This window comes from Coloeus monedula (genome assembly GCF_965178545.1).
Source record: "Coloeus monedula genome assembly, chromosome: 9".
Classification (NCBI taxonomy): domain Eukaryota; kingdom Metazoa; phylum Chordata; class Aves; order Passeriformes; family Corvidae; genus Coloeus; species Coloeus monedula.
The window spans coordinates 5,090,436-5,114,200 of NC_138789.1; the positions used below are offsets into that span (position 1 = coordinate 5,090,436).

The 23,765-nt window shown below is 45.8% G+C and overlaps 1 protein-coding gene across 5 annotated transcripts in view; it reads right to left on the reverse strand.

Annotated features, from left to right (window-relative positions):
- SMG7 (SMG7 nonsense mediated mRNA decay factor) overlaps window positions 1–17,723 on the reverse strand; it is a 54,500-nt gene extending 36,777 nt beyond the window's left edge. For all 5 annotated transcript variants that reach the window (XM_082287451.1, XM_082287452.1, XM_082287453.1 and 2 more), the window contains exon 1: window positions 17,416–17,723. In XM_082287451.1, the coding sequence (XP_082143577.1) occupies window positions 17,416–17,444 (29 nt within the window). In that variant the 5' untranslated portion in view covers window positions 17,445–17,723. The remainder of the gene's footprint in view (window positions 1–17,415) is intronic.
- Window positions 17,724–23,765: the final 6,042 nt, after the last annotated feature.

The window sequence follows — 23,765 nt, forward strand, 5'->3', positions numbered from 1 at the left end:
TTCCATGTGCCTTGAAAGGACACTCCTCACACATGCCAATGAAAAACACCTTTAACAGAACCATCTTATTGTCAATTTTATGTGCTAATTTAAATCTTATTATTCCTCTCACAGGCAGCTGAAGTCAAGCTAATTTCCTTGACCTGCAGTTTAATCAGATTATAGCTGTAGATCAAAGCCATAGAAACAAATATTTCATCACCAGTAAAAAAAAAAAACAACCTAACCAAACTACACTTCTGCAAGTAGGTATTAAAGCAAAGCAGTCACCACCTGAATATGAATGCCCTCCACAAGGAATCCTGCTCTATTCCTTTTCTGTTCTCACCTTAGCCAAGAAGGATGTTGAGAAATGGGGACACAGAACAGAGTTCTTATTAATCCCATCTTCCCTCCTTCTCCTCTGCAAGTCATAATAATCATCCCCAAAATGTAACCACCAAAAGCAACTCTTTCCAAGTTTGATCAGAGCTGACAATCCTCCTCCTTGGATAAGGGTAGAAGTACCCTTGCAGTCAGCTTCATTCAAACTCATTTTCTTCCTCCAGTTTTCATGGAGGTCAGTTTCTTTGTCCCAAAATTTTGAAACTATGTGCCCCAAAGGTAAAAGCTCTCCTAAGGGAAGTTTTTATGTTCTTATGTTCTTAATCTCTGATTTAATCTACAGAGAGGGAAGTACAAATCTACACTGCTCAGGCTTCCGGCATTCCACTGCCTCCACCAGTTTCCACTCTCCCTCTCCTTAACAACCTGAGTCAGAACATGAGCTAAATGCCTCAGAAATGGGGTCCAGTCGTTCAGGATCAGCAATATGCCTGGATCTGTGCCATAGAACTCCAAAATTTAAGCCAGGAGAGTAACCTGAAAACTATGTACCCAACAACCTATATTTTCCAATTCAAGCAAGAATAGCTGGCAATAAATACACAGTATTGGGACTAGCTCAGGAAAGCTCAGCTGTGTTTTCCATAGTCATTTTTTAAAAATACTGACTGTGCTGTTCTTTAACTCGTCATCTTGATCTACTAGTTATCTGGAATTTTACTAAAGACAACAGAGAGAAAAATAACCTCTAAATGGATGCTGCCCAACAAAGAAAAGCACAAAAACTCCAGTCATCTTTACCTTGTTTACCTTCCAGGAGCTGACAGTGCAGCTCCATAGATAACCCTGACACTATTTTCAGTATAAAAAAATCTGGTTTAGTAACAGCAATAAGTATTAGCTATTAAAAAGGCATGCTTAGGAAATAATAAATGGATACTTAATATGTGTGGCGTTTCAAGATTCAATAGCAAACAGTAAAAAAAGTAGTACTTCTATGGAACACCCTGGCACATCCATACAGTACCGCATTTACTACGCTGGCTGACAATATGTCAGCTTTGCAGCTGACCTGAGAACAAGTGAAAGGGAAAACATTTAAGATCAAATGCATCATCCACCTGTGTATCTCCTCCAATCTTTATACCATCCCTCGGACAAGCATATTTTTCAAAACTACGGCAATCTTAAAGGTACAAGTGCACAAAAACTCCAAGATTGCCCTCCAATCCTCTCAGCCACTGACAGCCCTCTCCCTTAAAGAAAGACACCAAAACAGAGCTCTGCTCCCTCACTACCCACAAAAAGGAACTTTGCGGAAGCACACAGAAGGGTTACCAGTTCTTAGGACTATGGCCCTAAGAAGGATGTGAGAGGTTTGCAACTGAACTTGCCACAGTAATTCCCACAACATTCTGAGACTGAGCAAGGAGAAGCAACAGAATTATTTTCTGAACAACAACAAAACCCCCCTGAACTATGCCCTTTTTTCTCTTTCAAACCCACCCTGATGAGAGTGCACACTATCAGGTCTCAGTGGTGATAAATGTATAGTAACACCAGCAGTAATTTGCTATATTACAGTTCCTGACTTGGTAAAACCTTCACTTGTGTTAAGGGGCTGGAAACTGAAGACAATACATGTTAAAATAAGTGAACATTATTTTACTTAACAGCTTTTGCACTATGAAAACCATTTCCAGAATTATGGAAAACGCAAAAATCTAAGCATTGAGATCAGCTTCAGATGGGTATCATCAAATCAGTTTCAGAAAGTTCTGCTCTTCAAGCCAGCCCTGCAGAAGCCCGATCAGGTCAGGCAGCAAATACCAGCCCTCCCTGGATGCTGCATGGGATCTCCCAGACAAGCGTAGAAAATCCAATTCAAAGGAAGGAAATTACAATCAGTCCAGTGCCACACTTGCAATGCATATAAAATGTGCCCTCTTGCCTGCCCGCAGAGCAGGAGAACAGTGACACACATTTCCCTCTGGAAAGGCCACTCCACTTTGCATCAAGAGGGCAACAACTGAGGCATCTAAACTCTGACTTTCAGCTCTACAAGTTTCCTGCTGTCTCCAACCTCCACTAATATATGGGATATAAAACTCAGATATTTTGCTCATTTTTGGTGTTCCCTACAGAACCCCTTCCTCTCAATCCCTGCCTCAAACTACCTCTTACACAGTGGCAAATGCTGAGCTTTATGCTCAGTAAGGGTGGAATGACTGACACAGAGGAAATGATCATTAAAGAAGAGTCAGTTACTGGGATTTTGAGATACCATCTTCATTGCTAAGCAGCAGCTGGATAAAGAGCAAATCCATTAGACGGTACAGTACCATCAGAGGTGGCAGAAATAAAGCACAAGTAATCCCTCATACCGTTTTTGTAGCAAGTTAGCTATGACAGATACAGTGGAGTTCAGCATTTACAACATGTGCTCTCCAAGTCCTAATACTAAGATCTATGCCCAGACAGCCAAGGCCTTCCAAAACATAAGCCTTAAAGCAAAATTATCGATATTTAAATTATTGTGGTCATTCAGTAATTGTAAACTGGTTTTTGCCAATCCCATTCGTTTTATAAACTCCCAGTGATGTCAACATCACACACACATCTATGCACAAACATGACATACCCAAAAGTTTTAAACAGCTTTTCATAATGTTGAGGTTTTAGGAGTTCTCCTGGGGTTTTTTTCTGTTAAAGGAATTTTCCCCATACATGTTGCCAGGGGGACAAATTGCTGGTTAGTTAAGAAAAACAAAGACCTAGCCACTAGGGGAGGGATGCATCTGGCTACCCTTTTGTTTCACCTGGGTGTGTGGGCAGTCGGTCTCCGGCATTTGGACAGAGAGGGAGGCTGCTTCAGCTGTTTTTCCTTCTGCCAGAGAAATCCCAGGATCCCAAAGCCCGCCTTCCCTGCCCCGCTAGGAGCCGGGCTGTGGCTGCCCTGCCTCACCATTGCTTCGAGCCTTCACTGTGTTGTAGCCCTGCTCGCCCTGCCTGACCAGACCTCCGGGGGGTTCCCACTGCAGCTCCGCAGTTTGGATACATCTCGCCCCTGCCACCCGGGATTTGTGCTTGTCCCTGCCACTCCAGCCTGCCATTCCCGAGGGTCTGGCCGGACACCGGGATCGGCTGCCCAGGGGTTTGTGAAGCTTTTTTGTTCCATCCCTCCCCTGGGATCCCAGGGCACCGGTGCCGCGTGCTCCCCGAGCTCGCTCCGGAGCGCCCCCTGCAGCCGCGGGGGAACCATCGCACCTGCCCTGCTCACCGGGAGCCGCCAGCGCCCCTGCCGGCTGCGAGCGGAACTGCACCCGAGGGGAAAGGGCCCGACAGCCGAGAAGGCTGGCACTGGGTTTGTGATTGCTTGCTGTTACTGCCATAGTTATTGTTGTTTGTTTGACTGGTTATACACATATAGATATATAATAGTAAAGAACTGTTACTCCTGTTTCCCACATCTTTGCCTAAAAGCCCCTTGATTTCAAAATTATAATAACTCGGAGGGAAAGGGGTTGCATCTGCCATTCCAAGGGAGCCTCTGCCTTCCTTAGCAGACACCTGTCTTTCAAACCAAGACAGATAATTAAGAGGTTTGAAAGGACACCACATGGTACAGACAAGCTTTGATAAAAACACTCAGATTACATCTGGGTATGGTCCTAATTGCAAGCTGCATCTTAGAAATTATTTTCAATTCTCCATCTTGAAATTAAATGCAAACCACACACTGAAAGCACAGTACCAGCAGAAGGCTGAATACCAGTCAGGGAGAATTATATCCTCAATTTATGATAATTAAATGGGTACTCAGTGCATCACTGCCAATCGTTTACAGAAGTCTTATTAGCTGCTCCCCATTCTCTATCAGAAACACAAAGGCAATGCCATTCTGAGATAAACTTACTTTTCAACTAGAGAATATTCTAATAATTTCTGGCTTAGCAACACACGACTCTCCTGCAGTCCTCTGCTGTTGGTTCTCCTCAGTTCAGGAGTGGCTCATCCAGATGGGCTGTTAGCTACAATACCTGGGTCCACCACCAAAACACATGGTACTCCTGGAATATGGGAAGTTACTCTGTTCTGTGTTCAGGGGAAGGAGAAACCTATGACCAATCCAACCAGCCCAGATCTAGAAAATGTTATTAGTACAGAAGAAGGAAAGCAGACGGATACACTGCTACAGAAACTGTCCTCTCTGGGAAAGGTACAGCTTGAAGCTTTTGAGCCCCATCAAACACCAATGGATTTGGAGGAAATCCAGCCTGGCTGAAGAGATGCAGCTTCCTGGCCCAAGTCCAGCTGACCTGTGTAGCTCTGTTCCAGCAGGCCCAAACTGCCTCTGAACAGATCCACTGCCACCATTGTCCCACTGAGCACTCCCAGGTACTCCCCAGTAAACCAGTAACCTCCCTTCCCGTTTTAAAAAATAATAGATTGGTTAGGAGGAAGCATCTGAGCAAATTTGTAACTTCCAAGGTTAAATCTGCTTGTGAGGCCTAAATATTTTTATAAAAACAAAAAACCAATTTGATTTCAAATTTCAATCTCAGTATCTAAAGACAGAGTCCTTTCTAGTTCTGTGTCAGAAAAGTACACGATGTTCAGTTGACTACAAATCAGTGTCTGCTTGAATCATATATGGAAAATTTTTGGGATTTAGCAGACCTTTACTAAACATAAACTGTAGAAAAGAATAATGTGAATGCAGTTTTCTAGACCGCAGTCTCCCTTTCAGCAGTCAGACCAGACCTCATTACACCCTCATTACCTTATGGAATGGCTGAGGACAAGGTTCCGTAGCAACAGATTAACACATCCCACCTGAAGATCAAATCGTAAGGCTAGAAAGGACCTCAAAAGGTTATGTAGCCCATTCCATCAGCCTGATGTTATTGCTGACAAACATTTAGTTGCTTGTTTTTGAAGTCCGACCAAGTCACCTTGATGCCTTGGGGTGGCCAAGGCATCAAGGCATCTAAAAATAGAGGCTAGACAAAAAAAAAAAGAGAATAAAAGGAGGTATTTATTTGAAGGACCTTCAAAGGTACGCTGCGGGCAGTCAAAAGGCTACACCCAAGATGGACACTGGGTCACGGGTTCTTCACACTTTTTAAAGTTTGGTCCATTCACACATCAGGGTTAATTCTCCAATTATAATTTCAGTCAATTATGTAATTACCCCAAGTTTGCCCCCCCCCCCCCCCCCACTTTAGTTTACACAAGGTGTCCTTGAAAAGCAAACCTAGAGAGGCTTTGTTCTCTCTAACCAGCATGAGAGAACAGTAGTTAACAGGCCACATGAAACTTCAGTTACACACTAGGCAATACAGGATTTGAAAAATATAAAAGTTAAAACCTAAGGCATCAACCTCCATAGCCCAAAGCAACATCCCAGACACTCTGCTAAACCATTTCCACACAGCATTATGTCTTGCCTTTGGGAATTGCCATGTGCCTTGGGTTCACCCAATCCAGCTCCTTCTTCCCACCAAATCCCACAGCAAACATCAGCAGCCTTGCTCAACTCACTGCTTCTTTTGGAAGGTGGGGAAGGGTAGGGACTGCCCTCACTCAGAGAAGACATTTTCTGAATCTTTGAGGCATATTATGCAAGAAGAGACAATGCCATCAAAAGATATGCCATGTGACTACACAGTTACCAGTAATTAACTCAACACTTGTGTGTTACTCAGGCTGCACAAGCCAACACAGCCCCGGCATTCCACTTTGCAACCACTATAGATTGGACTTCATCGTCACTTGTTTCATGTAGTATACCAGCATGTCCAAAAGAAGTTTGAAAATAGAATAATTTTGGCACTGTGCTTCAGCATTTGACAATAAAGCAGGGAAACCAGGTGAATCGTGCTGCTTTAATACAGAAATCTGAAATCCATATGTTCAATGGCATTTCCAATTATACACAAAAAGTTTCCTGCAGCTGAGTCCCTAAAGGCCCAAAGATCTTCTTATCTTTTGGATCTGTCCTTCCTGAAGACAAAACACTCTTTACCCACATCACCTAATGCTCCAGCATAGCAGTTCTCAAAGAATTATTACCAGAATCAGTTATACAGGACAGAAGATACATTTTTGTAACCATCTTCAATCAAAGAGTACAGAATTTTAACTGATCTTGAATAAGTATCCCCAAATTCTGACCACGTAATGTAATGTTACAGGCAGACCCAGCACTTTTTTTAGTACTGACTTCTGACTGGCCACCTATGATGGAAGCTACCAAAATTGTCTGTAGTTGCACAAGCAGCATCACCAAGCACTTGATGTCTTCATTAGAAACACACTGGAAATATTTTTCTTGGTACTTTCAAGAGTTAGAGATTATTTTAGTCTTTGATATCAAAACCAGAAAACGAGCACTTCAGCTGAAGTCAGAGCAAGCCTCAACCCCTACAGCTGTCTTTGCCCCGAGCCCCATTTATCTCCTACCATTTACCTCAAAACAAAATAAATCTCTAAATTAAATAGTCAGGGTGTGTTCAAGCTGGGTGGAAAACCTGCCAGACGTTCATGCCTTGGCATAATCTATGTGATATGCTCCTAAATTAAGGCCTGCTGCAATAATTCAAATGCATGTTGACAACGCATATTAAGGATTTTATCACTTTTTTTCTAGTTAAAGATTTCACCTGTATGTTCAACATTACACCTTATCTGTATTAAGACAAACTGAAACACAATCTAGATTTTTATTGCAAGTTTACTCTGCATATTTTAATAATTTAATTTACAATCATTAATTTAGAAATCTCACCTTTTTCTTAAAATTGAAATAATATTTCCTTTATTTTACTAGTAGCTGAAGCAGCATGTTTGAGCTCTAAAGAGCTGCTACAGTTTTCATGTTTTTATACACTTTTGGTGGGTCTGGATCTTTCTTTAATACTTATAAATGTGGCTTAAATCCTTTGGACACTATTCTTACCAATAGATTGGCTTTTTCCTGGGAATATCTGGCTCGATCAAGTCTCTCTGCTCAGAAGTTTGGTCATGGCATTGTCATCGACAAGTATTTGCACTACTTCAAGACAGACAACTTCAACAGCCAGAAGTCTCGTCCCATCCTTCCTTCTCTCCCTCTCCATAGGTACAGAGGATTACGATTTCCACTTTCAGTCATTATTAGGCTAGTTTGGAAAATCTGCCCTAAAGACCCCTCGTAACAGCTCAAGTGTACCTTGAATTAAGAGCACGAATGCCTAAAGGCCCTGCCAAAACCAGTATTGCCAGGAACCAAAGCTGTCAAAGGTTGTTTGGGCTAAAAAAAGATTATCACAGTCACAGCTGTTTGACACACAGCAATATCCACATGCTTTCTTCACATCATGGCGAGACCAACACAGGTATCATAGGTTAGCAAGCATAGTCCCGGAAGGGACGTCCTTGCTAAGGGGTGCTTACAGTTTCCTCTGGGAACTGACAGAACCTATCAGCTGGCCAGTTTGAATATGGACAATTCTCTAAGCCACTTAAAGTTGTGACCACCTCTGTGATCCACATTTAAGAATAGGCAAACTCCCCCCCCAAGCTCTCTCTCGTTTCCGGTGCTGGCACAGGTGGCTGCGGGGCCCCGTGTGGGGGCCAGCGGGCCCGGCCAGGCCCTGCTTGGGCCAGGCTGGGCCAGGCCACGGCCATCCTGGAGCCATGGACCTGTTCCAGCCGTGGAACCCCCCCCCCCACTGCCTTGCCGTGGGCAGCCGGAGCGGCTCGGCTCTCCCCCCTCTCCACTGTGATAAGAAAAATTCAACATTCCAGCTGCAAAGCTGCAAGGCCAAGGTGAGATTAACCCTTTTACTGCTGTGAAGAGCTGAAAACCTGAGGGAAGAGAGAGAGGAGATGCTTAAAGCTGAAATTCTGTTGTGAAGCTATGATATATCAGAGTATCCCGTTGTAATTTCATGAAGATATGGGGGGTGGAGTGTTCAACTCGTAAGCAAAAGCACCTGCGCCGAGATCGGCAGATGCTGACGCAGCTGTAATTTCATGAGAAGTTTGCACAGGGAGAGATGAACCAGATGAGGACTTTTGCTCCAAACGGGAAAGGAGAAAACCTCAGTCCCTAGAGATGAACCAGATGAGGACTTTTGCTTCAAACGGGAAAGGAGAAAACCTCAGTACCTAGAGATGCTCCCAGAGATAGTCTTAACAATGAAGATGATGAAGACCCTTTGCTCCCAGGGAAGGAGAAGGGCCTCTGTTTTTGTTTCTGAATGGCTCAACCTTAAAATTGTACCCCAAAAAACTTCAAGAGTGGACCCTCGAAAGCAGTTGCGGGAAAAGCTGCAAGTCGGGGGAAGGGACTCACACGCAGGCAGAGAGACTCCTCTTCCTAAATGGACTGAACGATATTTGGAAGTGGGCGGTTGTCTGTTGTGATAATGTTTTCATAGCATGAGCAAGAAGAGACTTCTCTCTCTAAATGGACTAAACAAGGTTATTATGGAAGTGGTAAACAGACTGAACATCTTAAGGGTTGTTTTTTCACATTGTCAGTGGGAGAAGGGAGGAAGGTGGGGGGAGGAGGAGAGTTCTGAAGGTGGTATAATTTTTTTTTTTCTTCCCTCTTTTAGAGTTGTTAATAAACTTCTTTATATTCTTTCAAGTTTGGTGCCTGCTTTGCATTTCTCCTAATTCTTATCTCACAGCAGATAAACAGTAACGAGTATTTTGGACCAAACCACTACACTAATTGGTGTTTCTGCCCGGTTACAAACCGAACCCGCGACAACAGGATACGGCAAATGAAATACCAGGAGAATTTCACGGCAACAGACAGTAGCACAATTTACAGGACTATCATAAAACAAAGGGAGAAAATGGTCTTCCCAACAGATTTATCAAAAATTCATTTATTCTTCACGTGTAGAGAAGTTAAGATGTGGTAAATAACACAGCACAGACTATCAGGGGATCCAGGAGGCCCAGAACAGGCTGGCTCCAACAAACTGTCCTTTGCTGTAGCCTGATGAAATACAAACAACTCTCAAGGCCTCATTAAATCAAGGCATCATGAAACACCGCAGTCTGAAATAAAGACGTTTGATGCCCAAAAGGTCTGTTTTACAGTTGTACAAACAAAAAGTCTAATCCCTGCCGGAGATTCCTTTACGTAGTTCAAGAAATATTCCCCACACTACTTTGGCAGAATCAGTCTTAAAGGTTCCACACTCAGAATTAATTTCTCATTTTCTAACAGATAGAGAGTAGCTCTGAGATAATTCAGCTGTACCACAAGCAGGGCCCACAGACTCAAAACAGACAAGGCTTCAGAGGAGAGGACAGGAGGAAATAAAATAAAAATCAGCTTTATGCATACCACCATTAGATGAAGCAGAGAACTGTTCAATCAGGCTGAGCACTAGAGGACACTTTCAGCACCAAAACCAATGAAATTAAAAGATGAGAAATAGACTGCTGATGTATTATGGACATCATAAGTACTTTTAGAAACATTATCTTCCTTTTCCCTGAAGATGGAAGAGAATATTAACTCTAGCAGGACTCCTAAGTACCTCAAGGGTATCTCTGATTTGAGTCCCATCAGCGACATTCAGCTCTGTAACAATCCCAAGAGATTCAGAGACTCCTCAGCCTTCTGGTTCCTTATGATAATCCCTTGAGTGTAGATGACAACGTGAATAATCCAAGAAAAGTCCTACTGGAATACAGAAAGGAGAGAAAGAAGGCCTAATGTTACTCAAAAAAGTTTATTCCGCCCCAACTGACAACATTACATTGATCTGAACAAGTGCTGATTTAACTCAGAGGACTTTAAATACTCAGCTTCAGAACACTGTTTAAGCCATTTCTCCCTCATTTGGTCACCTGGGAAGTCCCCAAGTTTACAATCAAAAATTTGTCTTACATTCAAATGGGAAGAGCAGCAGTGGGCAGACAAGTCTAGAAACATGGCCCAAAGGCAGGACTCGGAGCAGGGCTGCACAAGTGGCAGCTGGTGATGACTCCAGTACAGCTCTAATGCTTCCTGCAATACCTTGTCCAGTGTAACAACACAAGTGCTCAGCAGGCACACACAAACAAAGCCACCAGTCCTCCATCTTGTATGGAATCACAAGAAATGATGGCCCAGAGTCCTCATGTCACTTCACAACAAACAATTCGTTATTCCTCTATTCGGTCCACAGTAGTAAGATGGAACAATAAGATACCATATCCCTCCCTGAGCACAGGAAAACCTATGTTTTCCCAAACACCACTGAAATCTATGACCTCCCTCATAATACATTAAAAAGTACAGGACCAAAGTATGCATCTCTGCTAATGATATCAAGAAAAAAATCTGTGCGTTTATTCCCCTCCTGCCTGACAGCAGCTGTGCAGTTTTTCCAGTAAGATGAGGACAATCCTCAAGTTCAAAGTAATGAAAGCAACAACTAATGTCCTCCCACATATGCTCCTTACAAATTATAGCTGCACTCTTTAACTGCTCTTCTACCAGCCCGTTCCTCCGAGTGCATCTCTGCTGCTGTTGTGAAGATCTAACAGCAGTGATGAAGAGCCCTTAAACCTCTACAACCCCCAGCAGCTCTTCATCCAACAAAATCAAATCCTACAGCAAATTATCCTCTCTTCCCTCCCCAGCCACCATGCACTTGAACTGCAATTACTCCTCTTCTATACTCATTTTTCCTGGTTGAGCAGGGCAGGGAAGATGCCAAGGCATTTATCCATCAAGTCACTGTCTTCTCCCATCAACCCAACCTTTCTTTCTCCAGTAGGAAGCACCAAGATATCTTAAAATGCCCACAAACAGTCAGTGTGGCAAACTAAAAAGCAGGGCAGCTTCAGTTTCCATATAGAATGATTTAAACAGAGCTTTAAATTGCTTAAGTTAAAAGTTTGTGATAGAATTCACTGCCCAGATCAGTTTATTTAGAGACAAAAATCATCTCACTGGATCAAGCTATGGTTACGTGTTAGGACTTCCTAGGACAGAAGAAACAGATTTTACAAGTAGCCAGGATATCACAGTATACTTAACACTGAATACTTAAATAAAAGGAGCTAATTCACCAAGAAATTGTACCTTCTTACCATGCACTAAAATGAAGAAACTGAGGACAAAAAACCCTCCAACCCCCTATACTCAGGGATGGGGGCAGCCTTCTCAAAATGCTTTGGTGCACTCCCTCAACAACACTTCAGACAAGCATCATCTGGTTTTACTGCCACAACAGAACTTTCTCTTTTCCGATAAAGATCAAACTACATAGGAATATGCAGGTTAGAACAAAAACGAATTGCTACAGGAATCATCCCTGCCATCAAAAATAAATAAATAAATAAATAAATAAATAAATACAGCTGTAACTTTACTTACACTAACCTGCACTTCTAGGTCACTGGAACACTGTTGTGCAAGTAACCTCATACCGGAGCACAAAGAAAGCGCAGTAACAGCATCCACAATAAGCTGTGTTCTGCAGCAAGGTGAGACTCTCAGGCAGACTGGAAAGAGGGGTACAGTTTGTTGATGGTGATACCAGGTACATTCTATGAGGATGATATTCTACATATAGCTACAGCCATATTCTAGGGAACAGGACACTATTTACTAGGGTTCTGGGTCAGTGAGCACTTTAATGATAAACGAGCACTATCACTCCAAGCAGCAGTCCCACCCTGCTCTTAACCATTAGCACTCCAATTCTGTTGCACACCACTTCACCATTTTTGTCAGCACATCTGTAGTAACACGATGAATGGGATCAGGAAACCAACTCGGACCAAACCCCGTGGGTAGAAAACAAAACTAAAGCAGTTTTAACTTAGTGTGGTTCCCCAGTTCAGCTTACTTTACACTTGGTTATAAACTTATGCCATCAAATCAGAGCCGAGGGTGAGGGAGAGTGAGAAACTTCCATCAAGACCTGTTCAAGTTTAAAACCCACCCTTGGTCTGTATGGCCAAGCTTTTGCCAAGTGCTAAGCAAGCCAGGTTCTCTGGTTACTGCAGCCCTCTTCTCTCTGGCACACATTCACCTTCCCTCCAGCAGGAAAACGTGCCCAGCACCTGCTAACCTGCACAGGCATTCCCATCCCTGCTGTTACCTCCCTACAGAGGGGCACGCTCAAATCCCAGCACAGAAACAAGCACACCACAGCTGAGGGAAAGTTCTGGAAGTGCTGCTTTACCCCAGCTGGGCACTGCCTGCTTCTCTTGCAACAGGCACACTCATTTAGATCACCCAAACATGATCACCGTACCAGCTAACTTTCACGAAGTTATAATGGCATCAACCAACTTCAGCACATTTGAACAAGCCTTGTTTCCTTAAGAATCTAGGTTTGAAAAACAAAAAATTATCACAGGTACACCCAGACTTCAGCACAGATTGACCCCAGGTGGCAGGAGGATGCTCAATAATTCGGATGCCCATGATAGGAAAAAGGGAGCAAGTAATAGCTGCCCAGATACCTTAGGAGTATGGTGTATGTCTTGGGGCTCTCAGCAAGAATGATCTCCTTCAGCAGAAAGCTCAGTGGGGAATTGCTTGACACTTTTTTTATTGTGAGTCTTTTTACTTCATAGGTCATCACAAAAAGCTGGTTGATCCTAAGTAAATAGCAGCCATCATCAATCTTTGCCTTTTTAAATCATTACCCTCACCCTCAAAGAAGAATAAGAAGTGTTGCTCATATTAAATATTGGCAGAAATTCTAGTTATCAAATGAGACATCTTGTATAGAGAAAAAAAGAGACAAAACTACACGGGAGACTTTATGTTCCCCCAAAGAAAATATCATGTTATGAGGTTCCAAAGGTTCCCCCAAAGAAAACATCGTGTTATGAGGTGCCAAAGCTGGCCCCACTACACCTCCCCTGTCTAAAATTCAGGAGTAAACAGTGTATGAAAGTAGCATTAATCATTTCAGAAAACAAAAAAGCTGGAGGGAATACTTTCCAAGACTGACTGGTTCTGTCTGGATACCAAGACAAATCAAGAAAGCCGTGGAACAGCTGGAGCAAGGCCTCCAGGGCAGTCAGGGCTGGAGCACTTGCATTTGGGACTGGAGGAGAGGCTGTGGGAGCCAGGTTTGGTCAGCCTGAGGTAGGGAAGGCTCCAGGGCACCCACAGCTACCACATGCCTCCAGGGAGGGGATTGAGAAGATGAATCCAGGTTCTTCGTGTGGTGGGAGGACAAGAGAATGGACATAAGTTAAAAAAGGAGAGGTTCACACTGGATGTACAGAAAATCTTTTCCACCACGAGAACATTCAAGCAGTAGCATGGGCTGCCCCAAAAGGCTAAGATGTCTCCATCCCTGGAGGTTTTCAAGCTCTGGGCACTTGGTCTGACCCCAGAGCCATCCCTGCTGTGAGCAGGAGGCTGGACAGGGACCTCCTGAGGTCTCCTCCAGCCCAAGTCACCTTGTGATCCTGCCAACTTCAGGAAGCCCGTTGCAGGGACACAGGGTTCTCTATTAAGAGGTTAAATTTACTAATTTTTTCCTTCATATACTCTCAAGATAATTAAATAACTGGCTTCGTCTTGCTGAGACTCATTCAAACAGTATTCTGGTTGGTGCCTTTCCAGGACAGACAAGCATCACCTCTACATAATCCTGACGAGGAATCAGTACCAGAACATGCTCACACAAAGACTGCAATTACCTCTGCTCTACCCTCCTCCTTCAACAGTGAAGAAACACTGCAAGAGGTGCATCTTGGGCCAGCAGACAGCAAAGGAGCAACCATGAAGACACACAACAGATGCAGAAGTTAATGGAGCTACTGATGAGTCTTTGAAAAGAGATGCACAATTTGAATTATTAAAGCAGTAAAACCTTTAATGAAGTTGGTTATAGCCTCATCATAAGACTACAGGAAAACTACTACTGATTCATCAGCACTGGAATTTCTAAGCAGTGTTCAAGCCCTGTAATTCAAGCACTTTTTATTCTACATTTGTGCTTGTGCTAAAAGCCACAATTTACCAGGGCAATGCCATATTTAACTGGTAACTGAGCTCACATCTTTTTAAAATGCAATTGAGACAGTCATCTATCAAACTGCTAAACTTCTGAATCCTAGCTAACCCCATTTTGAACATTAACATATAAGACTGGCATTGAAGATCATTTCTCTGAAGTGAACAAACACGGACTAAAGCTCGACACTGGCTTATAAAATGGATGTGCTCGGAAGTTTCTGTGCTATTGTGTCAGAAATCCTACCAGTGACGTTTTGCTTAAAAGTGACTTATTTTACATCTAGCAGGATACATGAAACATTTACTGTAAGACAAGTGCCGCATGAGATTAATTTGATTTATGGGGAGTACTTGTAGATTCCCCAAGCAGCACAAATAGCATGGATACAAATTTTCAGTCAGATGAGATGAACAAGTTCACCTGAACAGGGAGACTTGAACTGTGCACGCTTCCTAAAATATCTTTTAGGTTCTTATCTCCTAAAAGAACCCTCTGAAAGGTCTACTCACCTTACCAGATGCAATGCAAATCTTTGTGAAGCAAGTCAAAGAATGACTCCAGAGAAGTATGTAGGAAACTAGATGGGAGAGAACACACTCCAATATTCCTGACAGGTGACCTTGAAAAGGATAAGACTGGGAAAGCAAAAATCCCAAAAATCTGTTGCAACATAGGAAGATGACTTAAAAACAGACTCTCCTGCAACTTTTCAAAAGACTCAGTACATGTAGCCTTATTTGCTCTTCCTGGAAGACTTCTGTAGGAGGCTCATGTGTTCCTCAGTTCTCACAGGTTGACTGAAGGGGCACAATCCCTTCAAGGACAGCATTTTAAAGGACAGCTGATTCACACACATGCAGAAAGCAAGAAACTAGAAGTGGAAGAGTTAAGGTAATCCAGCTAAAAGTCCCTTCCTTCCCTGCTCATCTTTTCAGCAGCTCGATTCTTGCAGAGTCATTAGTTCACTAGTTATTCAACCATTATATTTTCACCTTAGAAATCTGGCTCACTTCTGTCTAAAATTCAAATACACAGAAGAATGATTTCTCACAGAAACTTTTCTGTCCCTCCTTAGTGTTAAGACAACAAAGACAGCAGAGACTAATTGCTCCATGTCTTCATTTGGCACAATGATTTGTTAAGCTGCCCTCTCCCATTGTTACACTTTGGTCTATTCCTTCTTCATTACAGTTGGACTGAGCCTGTCCTGCCACAGTAAAAAGGAGGATGTCCTCCTCTTTAAGACAGGGGACTAACCTGGCTCCGAGTGTCTGAGGCTCTATTCCCAGTTCCCTTTATGAGCTTGGGCTGCAGTAATCTGCAGCTGCATTTCTGCCCTATGCAAATCAAACAATTTAAATGTACACTCTGTGGATGTAAGAAGCATTTCACAGCTTTTGAAGGAAACCTTCCCAAGCATACCTTCTACACAGAGAACAAACCCCAGTGGTCTTTAGAGGCAGAAGGAAGGTGATGGACTACAGAGTGCTTGAAAAGTTTGGAAGGGGGACTGTCCTGTTGTTTTAGGAAGAGATAAGATTCTTGATGACAGAGTCACTGCCTGTAACACATTAGTGCCCACATGCTTCAGTGCTGTTGCTTTGGCACAATACAAACAAAGCAGTCAGGAAAAACCAAGAACAACCCAGGATGAGCTGAAGTGTGGGAGGAACAAAGAGAGGAGAAACAGGTGATTCCTGCCCACAGCTTGCAGGTAGGATCTCCAGCTTGGCGCAGCAGAACGCTAAGGAAGAGCCTGGTGGTTCAGGAAGGCGACAGGGGCAGGGACATGTGTGACTTCAGTGGTAGGGCCTCCCACAACACAAAGCAGCCAAAGGACACGTGCAGTCACAGGAAGGAACAGGGAGCCAGAGGTTACAATACTATTAAGACACATCTTACAATAAAAAAGCAAGACTTTTACTGGTAGAAGATTGCTAATAATAAGGCATTTAAGAGCATTTTCATAATGTAAGAGGAAAGAAAGAATGAAGAAGTTTTGTGACAGCATAGGTGTACTCACCTGGAAGAGAAAAAGGTTCATAACTCACTATTAGATAAAAAGATTACTTTTTTTTCTTTTTTGAATAAATAAATTTGAGGTAGGATCTGGACTAACAGAAGAAAGCAGAGATAAAAGACAAGATGAGGAGGAAGGGAAGGATTTTGAGAACCAGCAAGGAGAGGCCGCTGAAGTGTTTCAGAACTTTGGACAGAAAATGTTTTTGAAACGTAAAATCCTCATAGAATTCACTCCTTCTAAATCCTTCCCAAGCCCTCAACTCCTCAGAAGGAATGTGCATGCCCTTTTGGCATACCTGCTCCTTTTCCGTGAGGTGTTCTGGAAGGGTCAGGGGTGACACAACACGATCAACCTGGACATCTAGTACTTTACAGCTACTGAAAAGCCATTTGTAGTGCTTTCCAAAACCACTAGAGAACGAGGATCTGAGCATAAGTTCACCCCAAAGCCTACCAAAGTTCAATGAAGAGTGAACGTATCAACGTGAGGTATCTCGTGCTGTCGACTTGAGGGACTCGGGAACGGTTCTGTTTCAAAGCACAGCCCTGGCAGCCTCACTCCTCTCCCAACCGCTCAGCTGACCGTCCCCAGCACCGACCGGCTGTGTCAGCCGTGACGGAGAGCTTCCAGCCGATGGCGAGGGCTGAGACACTACTCCTGCTACTCCCGTTCTCCCAGAGCACCTCCCAGCGCTGCGAGCACTGGTCCCGCTCCATCGCCGGGGTCAAACTTCGCGGTCGCTCCGTAACGGCGGGTTACCCCGCCACCTCCTTGGGAAGCGATAGAGAATTGCGGCAGGGAAGCCGGTGGACTGTCCTACCCTACCCGCGGCTCCAAGGCACCGGCGTGACCTTGCTGAGGAGCCCCTAAGCCATGCGGCAACCAAGCCCGCCCGCGCGCGGGGCTCGGGAGAGCGGCGACTGGGTCCCCCGCACCGCCCCGGGCACGTCCCGCTCACCGCCCAGCGCCTCTCGCTGCCGCTGCGAGGCCTGAGGGCTTCACGTCCGCCCGCTCCCCGCTGTCCCCGGGCCGCCCGGCCGCGGCCTCGTCTGCCCGCCGCGCTCCGGAGATACTCACCGGAGATACTGCGCGCACAGCAGGCTCATCCTCCGCCGCTCACCGCCCGTCCCACCGCGGCTCTCACAGCCCGGGCCGGCCCGCCGCCCCCGCGCCGCCGCCGCCACCGCCTCCCGCTGCCGCCATCTTCCCGTGCAGGGCCCGCGGGGAGGAAGGGGCGGGGTATCCCCGCTCTGCACTCCAGTCAGGCAGGACTGCTCACGCCCCGCCGGCCCCGCCGCTCCGGCCCCTCGGCGGCCCTGGTAGCCTCGGCTTCGCCGCTCCGGCACCGGCAGCGTCCGCTCGCCACCCGCCTACCCCGCTGAGGCGCCGCGGCCCTCCCGCCGCGCAGACTGCGCTTCCGAGCCAGACCCCGCCCCCGCCGGCACTTCCGGCGGCGCCATCGGCAAACTCTGCCCCCGCCCGCTGCCTTGGCAACCGAGGGGGTGGCGGGGCGTCGCCATGGCAACCGCAGCGCATCCCGGGGCCTTCATCTGCGGCCTAGCCCGAGCAGCGACAGCCGGCTTTGTCACATCTCCCCTCTCGTCCCTCGGAGGGGTGGCTTGCCGAGAGGCCCATGGCGCTGGCGGGAGCCGCAATCGCAGAATCATAGAAACAGAGAACGGGGCAGGTTGGAAGAGACCACAGGGGGTCATCCGGTCCCACCTCCCTGCTCAAGTAAGGTCATCCCAGATCACATGGCACAGGACTGTGTCCAGACAGGTCTGGAATATCCCCAGTGAGGGAGACTCCACACCCTGTCTGGTGTCTGTTCCAGTGCTTGGTCACTGCACAGGAAAGAAATTCTTCCTTGTGTTCAGGTGGAACTTCCTGGGCATCCATTTCTACCCGTGGTCTCTTGTCCCATTGCTGGGTCCCAGGACGCAGAGTCTGATCCTTGTTCTGAGCCTTCCCTGCAGACAGGGACAGACAGGGATGAGGTCCCCTCTCAGCTGGGTCTCCTCAAGGCTGAACAGCCCCAGGTCCCTCAGCCTGTCCTTGTGAGAGAGCTGCTCCATGCCTTTCCTCATCTCTGCAGCCTCCGCGGGACCTGCTCCAGGAGCTCCAGGTCTCTCCTGTCCTGAGGAGCCCAGACCTGGACACAGCACTCCAGATGTGCCTCACTAGGGCTCAGCAGAGGGGCAGGATCACCTCCCTGACCACTGGGAATGCTCTTCCTGATGCATCCCAGGGTTGTGTTGGCCTTCTTGGCCACAAGGGAACACTGCTCGCTCAGACCCTCAGCACAAAGGTGGTAGTGGCCTTACACTTTTGTGACAAGAAAAGTTTCAGCGGGAACAGCACATGTAGGCTTGGACTTCCCACAGAGAATCGTAGCTCTATCAGTCTTGGAAGCAACCTTTAAGGTCATCAAGTCCAGCCATCAACATTGTTGCTGAAGCACACACCAAATGAAGGGGGAAAAGGAAACTTATTTTTATTGAGGCCATTATCACTCACTGACTCTTATTCTTCATAATTTACAAGCTGAAGTTAATATTGGAAAGAGACTGGGGGCAAAAATATGTCAGTAAGGAATAAAATGCACGAACAGGAATCACATCCATATTGCAATTATAGAATAGAATCGTGAAGGTTGGAAGAGACCTTTAGGATCATCAAGTCCAACCATCAACCCAGCACTGCCATACTGCCATGGTAACTCCTAAACCACTAAACACGTCACCCAGTGCCACATCCAGATGCCTCTTGAACACCTCCAGAGATGGTGCCTCCATCACCTCCCTGGGCAAGATAGGAAGATAAGAGGGAGTCACAAACCAGACCTCCTGTTCCCTGCCTACTTGCCACACGGGGGATTTCCAGGGTTTGGCAGCTTGGATGTCTGGCCCGAAGGATCACTCCAAAATGTCCCAAATGTGACTCATCTAAATTACCCAAAGCCCCTGATGCTACCAGCCCCACTGCCTGGGAGGCAGCAAGGTCAGGCATGGGATGGGTTCCGCACCAGGGCTATGGCCCAGGGATATGGCCCATGGCTGAGGAGTTGGCACATAGAATCCCAGCATGGTTTGGGTGGGAACAGACATTGAAGATCACTTCATTCTAACCCTCCTGACATGGGAGGGACACCTTCCACTCAACCAGGTTGCTCTGAGCCCTGTGCAACCTGGCCTGGAATACTTCCAAGGATGGGGCAGCCACAGCTGCTCTGGGCAACCTGTGCCAGGGCCTCACCACCTCACAGGGAGGAATTTCTGCTCAACATCCCATCCAACCCTGCCCTCTGGGAGTGGGAAACCATTCTCCCTTGTCCTGTCACTCCATCCCTTTTAAATTATCTCTCTCCATCTTTGCTGTAGGCTTCCCTCAGGTACTGCAAAACCACAGTTAGGTCACATTGAAGCTTCTTTTCTCCAGGCTGAATGACCCCAATTCTCTCAGCCTTTCCTCTTAACAAAGCTGCTCCATCCTTCTGATCATCTTGGTAGCCTTGTCTGGACTCTCTCCAACAGCTCCATGTCCTTCCTGTGCTGGGGACTCTGGAGCTGGACATAGTGCTCCAGAGGGTCATCTCAGCACAGAGCCAGGACATGGGCACATCAGGCAGTAACCTTGCACCTGGGTACAACATTCTGTCACAGTTCAATATTTACAATTTTCCTACTATTTATACCATATGGTCCCACCTCCCATGCTGACTTGGTGATTTGTTTTGTGCTCCAACTTGTCTTTTTATGGCAGGAAAAATCCCACTGAGTTCAGTGTCCATTTGAGCACATGGGCCAGCCTGAAGAAGTGAAGCAGAGGACAATTTGGGATCGGATGAGCACAAGGTGGCTGGCTAATGCAAGCTGTGTTATTTGAGTCTGTAAGTGACCCTGAGGACAAAATGAAAGATCAGGTTTCTAAAATAAATCCCCCACATTTTTTTCAGGTTGGAAAAAGAACTTTTTTAAGGAAATGATTTTCAGGGCCCCACATGTTCAAAGAGGAGCCTTGCAAGGCTGCAGAATGGTTTTCCTGGTTTCAGTGTAACCACGGCTGGGTGAGCTGTGGCCAAACCTCCCATGGAATCCTGTGCAGGACCTCAGGCAGGCACTGCAGCAGGGCCTGGGGCTTGGCTCCATCCCTCCAACCTCTCGGCTGCAGAGCAGGAGCAAACTGGTTCAGCACTGGGCAAACTGGGGCTGCTCCTGCCTGCCTGGAGCCTGTCCTGTGATAAACCAGGCTGAGTTTGTACTCTGAGATTTTATCTCCTGGATCAATGCACAAATGCAGCTCTTAGAAGCTGCATCTCTCAGGGCACATTGTCCAGGACTCTCCCTGGACCCTTCACACTGTCTACGTGATTGGGAGCCTTATCCTTCTACTCCTGAGCCAGCATGCTCAGGGCATCCTGCACCTGATTGTGGCCTTCCAGTACCTGAAGGGGCCAACAGGAAAGATGGAGAGGGGCTTTGGACGAGGGCCTGGAGTGACAGGACAAAGGGGAATGGCTTCAATCTGCTAGAGCTCACCTCGTTCCACCCCCTCTGCCATGGGCAGGGAGACCTTCCACTATCCCAGGTTGCTCTAAGCCCCATCCAGTGTGGCCTGGAACACTTCCAGGGATAGGGCAGCCACAGCTTCTCTGGGCCAGGGCCTCACCACCCTCACAGGAAAGAATTTCTTCCCAATATCCCATCTAACCCTGCCCTCTGTCAGTATAAATAAAGGCATCCCCTCTTGTCCTGTCACTCCAGGCCCCTGTCCAAAGTCCCTCTCCATCTTTCCAGTCCGTTCCCTTCAGGTACTGGGAGGTCACAATTAGAACACCCCTAAACCTTCTCTTCTCCAGGTGAACAATCCCAGTTCCTGTATCCTTTCTTGATGAGCACAGTTCTCATCCAGGAGACCACAAAGTGCCCCCTGGAGGCATCACACTTGCACTGCATCAGACACAAGGAGAGGCAGCATCAACTCAGAGACTGTCTTGTTTAGTCTTGTCTGAGTACAAAACCACTTCCAGAGCCATCCTGAAAGACCAGAGAGGTTCCCATGGGGCAGAACTGACTTCTAAGTCTTGGGCAGTAAGGAATAGGCAGCCCTGGGTATTTTCAAGAGAATCTGTTGGGTGTCCCTGGCAGTTTTACTTAACCTGCTTAATACCAATATAAATTGCCAAGCAGAGCCACACCTAAGGGCAGCTGCATGAGGAAACCTGTGGTCCATCAGAACAACCTGCCCCATCACAAGGTCTCCGTTCTCCTTTTCTCGCTCCTCTTTAATATCTACCAGTCAAAGACGCAAAAAAAGTCACAATCTTTGCAGGCTTTTCCTTGATTTTCAGGGCTTTTCCTCTGATTTGGGAGATCTTTTTCTTCCCTCTGAATTTCTGCACTGTTGAAATAGATCTGTCCATTCGGACAGCCCATACAAGAGTTTCTCTCCCACACCTTCTCTTCTTGACTCTCAGAAGGGTCTTTCACAACTCCAGATTTGTCATCAGATTGTCCCACGTAACATTTTTGAGGGCTTGACATTGCTGCTGATTGCTTTGCTCTATTTTTTACGAAATTCTAATGCAAACCTTTTGTTGCACACAGCAACGGGGTAATTTCCTTCTATTTAAGGGGGACCTCCTAGTCAATCTCCCCTTAGTTTTGTTCCAAGAGATTTGTGATAAAATAAGCAGATTTCTCATAGAGGTCAACTTGTATTATCTTCTTTGCTTTTTATGGGTCAATAACTAGCCTACCATTTTATTAATATCACAGCATGGGAAAGGATTTGGTCCCCAGAGAAGGAGGGTAGACCAGAGACCCTGTGAACCCATTGAATTAACCCCAGCCCTCAGCCACAATGCAGCCAAAATACCCAGGAGTGAAGCTGCTCTGCTCTCCAGAGGGAAAGTCGTGTAATCCCAGATGTGAATCCATTTTACATCCTTCGACTGCATCTGTCACCATACGAGCTCAGCATTTCACAGACCTTGTATGTGGTTATTCTCAAACCACTGATTTAGCACATCTAAGAGGAAAGCAAGGACCATCCCCCCTTAACAGATAGTCAGGGGAACAGAAGAGATTTCTTCAAGGTCATTTAAGACAACAATGGAGAGGTGGACCACGTGGAGCCTGCTTCCATCTTTCTTCATTAACATTAACATCTTTAATTGTCCAGGGATATCCTGTGAGGCTTACTGAATCCAAGGTCTTCCCTTTGTGTGTGGATATTCTGCCCCTGTTTTCACGCAGAGATGTCACACTGGACAGCCCTCTGTCTCTGAGCCAAACGTTGGCTTTTATGTCTTTGAGACATCACATTCTCCTGCTGCTCGGAATGAAAATCTGGGATCAAGGAAAGATGAGTGTACAGCTCAACAGCTGAATAATGAAACATCAAATTCTTTGCAGGTTTGGTGATTATTTCAATCTAAATGTTGTGAATGTGGGAAATTAGCACTCGACAGCATCTGAAGGAAGAAACAAAGCATGAAGATACCTAAACAACCCTAATTTTGTCCTCTGTTCTTCCTGATCAGTAATTATCTTACCATGATTAAAGTGTATTTGCTATCATCCCAGATTATCCTACTTAGATCTTGAATTGTTAGTCACAAAAGCCACATCTTACCCTAACAATAACCTCTTTTCCCCAAATATAGTCTGTATGCAAAACTTCAGGAATTTCAGCTGTGTAGAGATTTGTTAAGCCTTCATTATTCCCTTGCACAGATCACCCAGAGGAGAGAAAAAATTTTAAAATAGGCCATAGCTCTTAGAGAAATTCCTTCCAATCCTTATAATTCATAAAGTAACAGATTTCCTTTTAATTTTTCGAGAATAAGTGCTGCACGTTCTGGGCAGAAGTACCCTTTCACACTAACTAAAAGCTAACTCACATTTGGAAGGGAGAGAGCAAGCAGCCGTACCCAGGCATCCATGCTGAGTGCCTTGGCCTCACTCCCCATCCCAGGAACCCAGCTCCGATCCCACCTGTGCAGATTGATCCAAGCTGTAACCTCAGAAACAGAGACATTAAAAGGACTGCCAAGCTAATTGCATCTGTGGCCAGTGTTCAGCTGGTGTTGCTGAATGTGGGCAAGAGGGAAATCAGTTCCCAGGCTGACCTTCCCCAGGAGATACCCTCAAATGTCAGTCCAGCATCCCAGAAACACTGCACAGCACTTGGAGTCAGTTTGCAGAGGCCACAACCAGGGTGTTAGGTCCTCAACCTCGATAGATCTCTGGAAGATCTATCTCATGGCACCTTTTGGCATTTTCTTCCAGTGTATGATGAACCAAGCCCTGCGAAGAGCTTTTATTCCAACTGGGCCACCAAGTGAGCAACTCCCTTATTCAAGATCTTTTGCTCCTTAATTCTCAATGAAAAGCCTTTTTCTTTTTTTTTTTCTTTTCTTTTGA